We start from the raw sequence: 11,403 nt of genomic DNA, 5'->3' as shown, positions 1-11,403 counted from the left end.
CAATCATTACTCCAAGTAAGAATTTGGCATTTATTAAAAAAAATTTTTGTTGTTTTTCTGAGATAAGTGCCTAAAGGACTTTGCAGAAATGAGCAAAGCTGAAACCCTTCTTGGAATGAGGAAGAATATGACTGAATGAACTTGATTGACCAGTTAACTATTTGAGGTTTAATGAGTTTAGTATCAAATGATAATGTTATCCATTTATCTTTTGAATTTTATTTAAAGACATTTTATCCATTTATCTTTTGAATTTTACGTAAAGATATATTAAATCATTAATGCTTCAGGTAAATAGATATGTATCTTCATATTTTCCAGACATCAGTGACCTTATTCTAGGTCTTTTTGGTGAAGGGATGAGGCGACAGCATTAATGTACACCACACGTTTCAGTGCTGCTGATGCTGATGGGGTTTTAAACGGGCACCCCACGCCCGCTGTGACGGGCTCCGTACCTCTGTGGCGTTGCCGGCACTCAGCTAGACAGTTAAAGGCCCCCGCACAGAGCGGCCAGCAGCGTCTTCAGGGCAGTGCTGTTTGAAGACAGTTCTTTTATTTAATCTCGGTTTTAAATGTTATTCCATATATTTTTTTAATGTTCAGAAATGGGGAAATATAATTTAATTTAGAAAATTTTAGTTCTGTACATGTTTGTTCCATCCTTTAGACTTCAAACCACGACAGGGTGGACTGTAGAGCCCTCTGGGTCCGGTCCACTTATTTCCCCTGTAACTGGACAAATTAGGCCAGTTATCTTTTAGATGGAGCCATCACTTGTTCAAAGGGCCATTGTGAGGTTTAAACAAGATACTGTATGTAGAGTTCCTGGCATACAGTTAATGTTCTGTCTTTGTATATTTAGTTTAATTTTTTTCTAAACAGGACAACTTTGGTAATATCAACATCATATTAGAATCCAAAGTATGCCTTTGTTCTTCTAAAAAATAAGATAAAAAAGATTTTGTGGGTAGTGTTAACTCCGTAATCAAAATTAGAGTAATCACACAATGATTATTTCTGGTGTGTAGAGATAATATAAGAAGTATGAAAACTTGTTTTATAATTGGACTTATAAAAGATATTTAGTGGATTGTTGTTGTTGAAAGATAAGATTTAAAGCCAAATGATATGTGTTCATGCATCCCTGTATGATTCGGAAACATGTTTTCTGTTTCCCCTGCAGATCCCAATCTTTCTCTGTGATGTTTTTGCTATTTTAAATTCTATTTTGTGGAACATGAGCAGATGTTTATGAATATGTATTAGTGAAAAGCAGATTTTCAACTTAATGAACAGAATTAAAATTTTGTTAGCAGATTTCCTTTCTTCAATTTTGGTAATACTCTTTTTCTTTGGCACTCTGAAGTAAGCACTGATTTTTTATCTTCGGCTCTTCCATTCTTCCCATCCGCTAATGCAGCAGAGTGAGTCGCGTGCGCCTTTATTTTTGCATTGACTGTTCTCTCTTCTTTGCACACCAGCCCCAGCTCATTCTTTCACACCCATCTCACGTGCCGTGTTCTTCCCGAATCTTTTATGGACTCTTCCAGGCAGCGTCAGGCCCTCCCCTTGCTGCCATGGTTCTTCCCTCCCAGGCTGGCGGTCATACCTCTCCACGCCAGTCCACGCCACCAGCTGCAAGCTTCCCGAGGACCTGAGCTTGTCTGATTCTGCATCGTATCCCTGGCTCTGGGCAGAGCCGGACCCAAGTAACTGCTTGATAAATGCTCTTCAGCCTGTCCTTCATGAAGAACGAATTACGCACGTGCCATAATAGATTAAGGACTAGCACAGTGACGAAAATGCAGTGATGAAATCCGAGTTCACACCAGTCAAACTGTTTCTGTACTGGTGCATGACGGTGAGTGGAGAAGCTCTGCTGTTACATAAGTGTAAATTCTGTAGGTGGTTCGTGGGACTGGTGTGTGTTTTGCGGGAGAGAAACTATAGCTTCATGGGTTACCCCGGCTTTCGGTATGCCAAGACGAATGGGGCTTTGCTCGCACTGGCAGACCGATGTGAGGGTAGTCAGTGAACTCAGAGAAATCAAATAGTGTTAGTGAAGGCAGGTGTTTTCATTTTGGGCCATTTTTTTAGGGATCATCATATTTAGTTGATACAGTGTTTGGCTCAAGAGTTATGCTTTGCATTTAAAACGATGTATCAAAAATTTTTTTTCAAGTCAAATTCAGAGCAGATTACTTATGTTGTAAGAGTTTTGTTTCTTAGTATCTTTCTCTCTAATTCAAACATAGCTTAATTTATAAAAATTCTATTTTTACATAATTTGAGTCATTTGTTATGTAAAAATAGTACTTTTGTGTTAGAAAATTCTTAATTTTAACCTTAAATTACAGTAGTGATTAGAAAAGTAGTTTATGTCTCTTAGAGAAATTCAAATATACAGAAATAGAGGAAAAGTAAAGCCTCATTCTCCTTGTTACAGTAGTTCGATATATATTTTTGCAAACTTTTCTGTGCATTTAAAAATGTGTATAACTTATAAAAGTACTTATACATATGTATACTGTATTTTTGAGACTAGTAGTCTATTAATCAATTTTTTATTGATTGGAAAACTTGGTAATGTGTTAACAAATAGTTACTTCTTGTAACTTACGAAGACTTTAATAGACAATAGAAGTTCACTTGATGGCATTTGCAGATATGAATTTGGTACTATGGACTGATTGGAATACACAGAAACTCGTCGTTACTGGCCCAGTCAGTGGATTAAGTCACGCATTTGGTATGCGTGGGAATTCCCTGATGCTGGGCGCACAAAGACCACTGAAACGGCCGTGTGATGTTCAGAGTTGGACGTGGAGGCAGGAAGCGTGTGTCTGACTCTGGCTGTACAGCTCCAGGCAAACCACTTCATTTAAGTTTTCATTCCCTCGTAAGTAAACTGGGGTACACCTGCCCTGTCTGTTCACGTCGTCACAGAGCCGATCGTGTGAGGTAAGAGAGATGCCTGGCCCCGGAAGGAAGCGCATTTTGCAAACCCTTGGTGGTGCTGTGGGAGGAAGTTTAATGCGAGGTGAGGGTCGATTCGATTCCATTTTCCCTAACTCATATCCTTGTCTCTGCCACCCTGTTCTCTCCCTCCCCAAAGTAAAGTCTTTTAAAAAGCTTTTGTTAATCTTTTATTTAAAAATGTTTTTAAGCATGTATTATACACGCACACACTTCTGTCCTCACCTCTTCTGAGATGAATGGGAGCCAGTTGTTCATGCTTTTCTCCATCTTGTATTTTCACTTTACAATAGATTCCGGAAATTATTCCGCAGCCTTCCAGCCTTCTTGAGATTTGAAGTGGGCGGAGAATCTGGATAGGTCTAAGCTTTCTCTGTGTGAGGCATAGTTCTTAGGGTATCTCGTTATGGGCTCTCAGAACTTAGCAAGAATTCTGTTCTCCAAAGAAACCAGGAAATCTGTTTAAAAAAAAAAAAATGAAAACCACGGTAATCACATTTCCGTCCCATAGAGGAAGGGAACGCTTCTGCACTCGAACAGCAGAGAGGCAGGTGCTCTGAGGTGGGGAGGGTCAGTAGGCCACCCCCACCGGTGACAGAAGGGCACCGGCCACTTACCCCTGCTCCCTGGAAGCAGGTACAGCCTGCGTGACAGGACCTGTGGCTCTGCTGGCCGGTGGTTACCGAGGGCCAGGGCTGTCCACCTGCAGAGGTGTCGGGACAGCCCCGAGAGCTGCTGTGCCCCCAGGGGGGTACGCTCTGATGTCCGCTCTGACTGGTGACTGAGGGTCACAGACTGAGTACGACACGCAAAGTTGTTGTTTTCACACGTGGTGCTTTGTTTGCTTACTGGGGATCAGGGAAAAATGAACTTATTCTGTCACCTCATCGTATTTTGGAAGAAGAAAGGATCTGAAAACAGCTAAAAGGAAGCTTAAGTGGCAGATTAAACTCTTCTTGCTGTAATTTTTATCAAAGGGCACTTGACATTCATTTACGAGGCAGAGTAGCGATTTAAGTTCTCTAGAACTGATATCATGGACCGCCTTTTCCGGCCCCTCTCATTGACATCCGAGTGTCGCCCGTTCTCCCCGTGTCTGTTAGCCAAGGGGGCCTTAAATGTTTTCTTGATGTGGGTAATTGTTTACTCAATGTGGCGTGGTACAGCACTTTAATTCCAACACTGTACGGAGATTTGACACTTCAGATAACATTTTACATTAAAGCCCAAAGAATTTAACACTAGAGTAATATTCTAAATGAGCAATTGAAAACAGTCACAAACATGGACTTCAATAAAAAGCGCAGTACCTACAGAGATTGAGGACTGGCGTTAGACTGGGCGTGGGCACCCTGTCGGTTCTGAGACAGTTCATTTTTTCTGCAAGCGTGTCGTCCACTGGGTGAGGGAGTCACTGCGGTCGAGGAGCGTCACGGCGATGGTGTGACACCTGCAGATGCACAGAGACCCTGAGAGGGAGGTGTTGTCGGGAGGGCGGCTACGGCTGGTAGTGTGTCTGAGGGGCCGTCCAGGACCAAGTGAGGTGACTGTGAGGAAGGACTGTGGAGGGGAGGCAAACATGGCGAGGGGTCACCACAGAAGGGTCAGTCCTGTGTAGAGGAGCCGGGGCTTGAGCTGGGCCCTTGAAGATTGCACTGAAGAAGCCGAACCACACAGGAGTTTGTGGTCTTGAGGAGGCCACTGATGGGCGGCTCCGCGTTCTGGTAGCCGGACTTGGTGTCGCTGGGAAGCAGGTGTTGTGTCGACGGCCACAGCATCACCAGATGTTCAGGCAGAAGCCTGCAGAGTCATTGGCTCTTGTTTACTCTGAAATTATGAGAGGAAGAACAATCCACAGTGAAGGAGTCCCGGCTGTCCCCAAGTAGAAGGTATTCTGTGTCCACCTTCGATCCTTCCTGTCACCACCAGTGGCTGGTTGGATTCAGAGGGGTGGGGGCAGGAGAGACAGGCTCACATTAAATTGCTACAGGGGACCAGGTTAACACCCTCTCTAAGGCTGACATGCCTTTGAGTGGCACCCTGTCACAGTCCTGATCTGACTTGTAGAGCGTCGAACTCCTTTACTACAGTGTGAAGAAGTGGCAGATGAATTGCACACACGTCCCCTCGCGACCTGGTCTGCGAGTTTAGCCAGCCCTCAGCTCTCCCCACCCAGCCCGGATCGGCTGCTGCTCCTGGGGGACGCGCGGCCCCTCAGATCCACTGAGGTCACAGTGAGCCTTGACGGCGGCGGCCCCTCGGGGCTGAAGCCGCCTTGGCCAGCAGTTCTCTCCCCAGATCTGCCTCTGTGAGCGCCATCTTTCCCTGAAGTCCGAAGGTCGCCGTCCCTTTGGTTTTGTCCCAGAATGGATTCAAGCCAGCTTTATTTAGGAAAACGTTTCCATTCGCTCTAGCCCACCCTCATGGTTCAGGCAAATGAAAGGCTCTACCTGCGCGGTGTAACGGTGCGGGCTGCTCAGGCACCGGCACACGGGAAACAGATGGCGCCTGCCGTGGCCTCTCCTGCGGAGCTGTGTGGCTGTAATGGACGTGATGATGGTGGCCTCTCTCTGACCAGGAGCTGGCTCCTGCCAGGCCCCAATCCATGATTTATTTTAGGGGCCAAGCTTAGAGAGGTAGAGTTGCTTCTCAAAGAACCGTCTTCTTGGGGACCACCCTCCCGCCCCCATGGTGATATTCCCAGACCAGCACCTCTCAGCCAAAGAATGGGACAGGGAGCTTGTCTTTCACTGGCTGTGTCTGCGTGTTACTCAGGGAAGTGTGGCAGTTCCAAAAATCAGAACACTTCTCAGCACGGCTCAGTCACCAGTGAGACTGCCTGTGATCCACCGCGGGTCTGAAGTGGAGGTACGGTGATTTCAGAATGTCGTCGTGGCCAGTGTGCTCTTTTTTGAGAGACGAAGGGGTACGTAGCGTTTCTCAGAGGCAAACGTCCTACCCACGGTGGCTTCGGCCTTCCTCGGCAAGGGGGCTGTGTTTCAACAGCAAAGAAAGTTCTGCTTCACCTTTTCACTAAACAGGTTTCTTTCTACATCTGCAGACACTTATTTCCTTCAGTATACAGACCGTACTCGTGGAGCGCTCCAGTACGGCTCTCATTTGGCGGGGATGGGGGTGGCGTGTGGAGAGGGGCCAGGTGTGGAAACGTGTCTGCCGGCTGTCTGGCCGAAGAGGAACGCAGAAGGAAAGGTGGGGTTTGAAGGCTTTGCGTCTGGATACCTGGAACATGTGACGACTGCGCTGGTGATGGGTGGAGGAGCGATCCTTCCAAAAAGGACCAGGTCCATTTGGAGTGCTTTTCATGATGCTGCAGATAGCAGTGAGCATTCCTCTGGACAGTGGGGATGTAGAAGGGCCTGTGGCACTTGCTGACTTCTCTGCTTCAGAGTGTTTCTAGCATGTAAAGCCAGGGTGCCACACAGTTCAGTTTCCCTCAGAGGCCGTCCTCCAGCCTTATATTATATAAATAGTAGACCTACAGTGAGAACACCAGATAGCCTGCGTGACGGGAGTCAGTAAGTCACGTGTGTGTGTTTTTCTCCTAGGTTCATTTTCCAGACACTGAAAGAGCAGAATGGCTAAATAAGGTAAGAGTATGGTATACTGAATACCAGATATCAGCGGGAATTGGGATGAGATGCCATCTTTCCATATTTGGAGGTTTGGATGTTGACACTGTGTAAATTCATTTGGCTTCTGCTACCAAAAGAACTCAGTCATAAATGATTTTACTTTCTTTTCTAAACAGTGAAAACCATGTCTCTGACATGAGAAAATTAATGAGGCATTCGTAGTTGTATCTCGGACTTCTGTCTTTTTTTTCTGATTGGCTACTGCTCACATCTGTTGTGTAAAAATCGTGAGCAAAGATTGTGGAAACATTGTTATGAAGAGGGAAGTAACTGCCAAGAAACCTAGTAATAGGTAATAATCATCCGTTTTTCAGAGGTTATGTGTTTGGATCAGCACACTTTGAGGTAGATCCCTTTTATCTCCGTATCCACATGTCCTTGAGGCTGTGGAATGAAAGCTCGTGTCAGAAATGATCACCCGACAGCACTGGAAGTGAGTCCATCGTTAAAGGAAACTCATTGTTACCAGGATCTCAGTTTTAGGTTTTTAGCAGTAAGTCGAAACTACAGGATTTTCTGATTTATTTTTTTTAGCAATCATTAAATGTAGATATGCTTAAATAGAATTTAACCAGAATAACGAATTCCTACAACATATTGGGTAATCAGTAGTTTATTGTGTAATACATTTTAAAATTTAAAATTAAGTTGATTTCACATAACAAAAAGGACCCCCTTTAATTTTCAAAAATTCAGGTAAACTATAGGGGTGTAATTTTTCATCGTGATTTAAGTACATTGTGTATTTTGACATTTTGTTTAACATGAGTTCTCTCTTCTTTCCAGACTGTAAAACACATGTGGCCTTTTATTTGCCAGTTTATAGAGAAGTTGTTTCGAGAAACCATAGAGCCAGCGGTGCGGGGAGCAAACACCCACCTTAGCACCTTTAGTTTCACGAAAGTCAACATGGGTCAGCAGGTCAGTTTCTTACGTACCCACATTGTGCACACAGGGGGATTGCTATGAAAGCTTAAAAAAATATGTTAGACTACTTGAAATTGTTTTCTAGAGAGCACTGCTCCCGGGGAAGGTTGTGAGGGTCTCTGCGGTCCCTCTTGGGCTCTCGCGTGGGCACTTGGTCTGTCGGGGTCTTCACCCACCTCCCCTGTTCACTGTGATCTTTGGCCAGTCCAGGCTCCCTGGGGGTTTCCCTCAGTCCCAGTGTGTCTTTCTACCCCACACCCTCTGCCAGAATTACTTTTGTACAGTTTTCAGCAATCTGTCGGCTGGAAAGGGAGTTTGATACATGAATTCATACTAATGTTTCAGTAGTTGACAAAGATGTTTGATACGACCGCTGAGGACTAGGGTGCCAGTCTTGTAGGCATCGCCTTCGTTAAGTATGTGGGTGAAAGGAAAGGTGGGTTTTGTTACTGAAATTATATTATAGGCATACCTCATTTTATTGCACTTCACAGTTAGTGTTTTTTGTTTTTTGTTTTTTTACAAATTGAAGGTTTTTGGCAATGCTGCATCACACCAGTGCGTTGGCACCATTTTTCCAGTGGACATAGATGATGGTTAGCATTTCTTTAGTAAAAACTATTTTACATTAAGAGTATGTACATTGCTTTTTAGACTTATGCTATTGCACATTTACCAGACTACAGTATAGTGTACACATAGCTATTACGTGCACTGGGAAACCAGAACACTCGCGTGCCTCGCTCTGTTGAGACGTTCGCTTTATTGCAGTGGCTCTGCGGTCTGTCCGTGTGTACAGTGGGAAGCTGCTGACCCCTAATGTTACTGAGTGCAAGTCTCAGGACTGCATCTAAATTAGTTAATCATGGCAAATTCCTTTTCTTATTTATTTTTAAAATCACTGTTTACAATAATTAGCAACAGTTTAAGATAGCTTTTTATTGAGATGTAATTGATGTATAACATCATGTTAGTTTCCAAGATAACATTGTTTTCTGTACCTGATAAATACTCAGAATCCAATGGCACTTTCAAAACAGCCCCCACAGAGTTTACACACATTTAGTGCACGTCCGGTGGAGCAGGCAACACACCGTCCCCACGCATCGTGGTTCAGACATCTTTGCTTCAGCCCGCTAGGGCTTTAAGCGTGGCTGAGGTGTGTCTGACCTGGTTGCTGTGTTGTGTTTGTCAGGGCAGGTCAGTGTCCCTGCCCCACGCGTGTTCCCTTCCTACACTCCCGAGGTCGCTTTTTCCCCTGAAAGGAGGTTTTTCCTGTGCAGAGAATGCGCCGCCTTCCCTGCAGTCGGAATCTGGCACTCAGGTGCAGGCAGGCACGCTGCGCCGGCCATTTCCTCTTGGCCCTGAGGCCTCCAAACACGAGCTGGGGTGTGATCGTGCTGTTGTTGGAGCACACAGGTGCCTGCACAGGAGACCCACGTGACAGTTACCGTTACTGGGTACTTTACCTCTGTAACTAAGATGGTGACAGATGGTGGGAATGTTATGTGAATAAGAAGCAGGGCTCAGTACAGTAAATATTTCCATTTTTGACAGCCACATAAAGCCTTTGAGGCATAGTCTTCTCCTGCCTACCCCCTTCTTTTACAACCCTTAAAAATGTAAAAATCATTCTTGGCCAAAGACCAGCGTTAGCCTGCAGGCTGTAGTTTGCTGTACCCCAACGTGAGATATGCTCGTGTTTGTGGAGATTTAGAATTCTTACTCCAGCCAGACCTGTTCGAGGAAGGTTATGTTCACGTTCTGTTACTCGTGCTGTAACTAAACGAGATCCCCGTTGGAGGACAGTAACAATATAAGAGAAGTGCCGATTCAATACAGGGGGCACCGTTACCTACTGCGCCGAGCTCTGACAAGTGCAGGTGAACCCGGCTGTCTGAGGAAGGCAGACGAGAAGGGCGCGCGGAGACCCGAGCTGGGTCCTTTGTCCAGACTGGATGTCTGAGCTGAGTCACTCAGGGCCTGCAGTTTTTGTTCTTCCTTAGATAATAACTCTCAGTCATCCAGAGTGGTGTTGGCCTCCCTGCTCCTAACCTGTCATCTAAATCAGAGCCCTAACCCCCGGTACCGGTCCGCGGCCTGTTAGAAACTGGGCCACACAGCAGGAGGGGAGCAGCAGGCCAGCTAGCGAAGCTTCATCTGCATCTGCAGCCACTCCTCAGCGCCGGCATCACCGCCTCAGCTCCGCCTCAGACATTCAGGCATTAGATTCTCATGGGAGCACCGGTCCCTGGTTGAGGACCACTGCCCTAAATGGAGGAGGGTTGCGTTATCTAAGGCAAACATTTCAACTGAAAGTCCTGAGCCCTATGTTCATTTTCACTTGTCTGCACAGTGACTTGATTGTGTTTTTGTGATTGGTCAGTCTGTACATGTCTGAGCTGGTCTCATTAGGGGAAAGCTCGGGAACTTAGAGTAGTCAGGAAGGTAGACTCTCACTGAGCTTGCTGAGGGGTAGGATCTCAGAGCACCCCCAAACTGGCCACGTAGGTAGTAGTACTCTAGAGGTAAGGTGTTTCTTTGGCTTGAGTTTTTTTTAATTTTTAATTTTTCAATTAGAGTTCACAGTCAATATTATATTAATTTATATTAGTTTCAGGTGTACAGCACAGTGGTTAGACTCAGCTTGAGTTCTGAATGCTCAGATGCGATGCAGAGAACTTTCTTAGAAGGGATCTTAAATTGATAAATGGGAAAAAGTTTTGAAATGATGTTACAACTGGCCCTTGAAATAGAACACTTATCATAATCTACTTTTTCCTTTTACAGAGTCATTTGAATCAGACCTTATATCATGTATTAGGTTTTGAAATTATGCCTATTGCTAGTATTTTCAATTTACTCAAAAGTCCAATTTTTGTGAAAATCTTAAACGAAAAATTACAAGATATAAAAAATGAAAGGAAGGTAATGTTTCAAACAACACAGGATAAAGTAGAGGGAAAGTAACTTGGATGAGACAAGGGCTACGAGACTTGGAAAGGAGTGAAACCCGTGACTACTGAGTCCACGAGCTGACAGCAGCGGGGCCGGTGCCACTAGGCACAGCGCATGGCACTCCTCACATCCCCGGTGCCCCGCAGTCACCCAGCAACCTCGTGAGGTAGACACCATTGTTATCTGCATTTTACGGTGAGGAGACCAAGCAGCACAGTCAGATAGCTTGCCGAGACTGAAATGGCTAGGACCCCATGAAAGCAGAGCTTTAATGCTTACAGCTGGATGCTAAAGCTCATTCTCTTCATCTCTCTGCCGTATTGCAAGGTTTGGTGGTTCGTTTTGTTTTTTGTTGTTTTTTTTTTTTACCCGTCCCTGCATTTTAAAATAAGCTGCTTCTTCTGTTCTAGCCCCTCAGGGTCAATGGTGTTAAGGCGTACACTGAAAATGTGGACAAAAGGCAGATTATTTTGGATCTTCAGATTAGGTGAGTTTTTATTGTGTGTGTTGCATCATGTTTGTGATGTATACTGTCGCCTAGCCATACTCACAGGTGGAGGATATAATGAGCACACGTCTTCCCTGCTGTTTGGTGAAATTTGACTAAATTCTTGATGAGGACCCAAATTTGTTTACTGCCTGGGTCTCAGTTCCTAATAGCCTAGTTAACTGCCATTCATAAAACTCGTTAAATAAAAGAAACTAAAGGCACTACAAGAAAACTACAGACACATATCCTTTATGATCATTGATGCCAAAATCCTCAACAAAAAGCTAGCAAACTGAATTTAGCAACGTATCAAAAGGATCATACACCATGGGATTTATTCCTGGGATGCAGGGTGGATCAGCATATGAAAATCAATCACTGTGATACACAGCATTA

General features: G+C 44.8%; 1 protein-coding gene across 1 annotated transcript in view; it reads left to right on the top strand.

The window, feature by feature from the left end:
* Positions 1–1,843: 1,843 nt before the first annotated feature.
* ESYT2 (extended synaptotagmin 2) overlaps positions 1,844–11,403 on the top strand; it is a gene marked incomplete at its 3' end in the record, with an annotated part of 44,917 nt that continues 35,357 nt past the window's right edge. Inside the window, exons 1-4 of the mRNA XM_023523602.1 lie at positions 1,844–1,864; positions 6,546–6,587; positions 7,419–7,553; positions 10,928–11,004. Coding sequence (XP_023379370.1) covers positions 1,859–1,864; positions 6,546–6,587; positions 7,419–7,553; positions 10,928–11,004 — 260 coding nt within the window. The remainder of the gene's footprint in view (positions 1,865–6,545; positions 6,588–7,418; positions 7,554–10,927; positions 11,005–11,403) is intronic.

The sequence above is a fragment of the Pteropus vampyrus genome, unplaced genomic scaffold (genome assembly GCF_000151845.1).
Source record: "Pteropus vampyrus isolate Shadow unplaced genomic scaffold, Pvam_2.0 Scaffold396, whole genome shotgun sequence".
NCBI classification, from domain to species: domain Eukaryota; kingdom Metazoa; phylum Chordata; class Mammalia; order Chiroptera; family Pteropodidae; genus Pteropus; species Pteropus vampyrus.
This window is presented reverse-complemented; position numbering and strand designations above follow the sequence as displayed.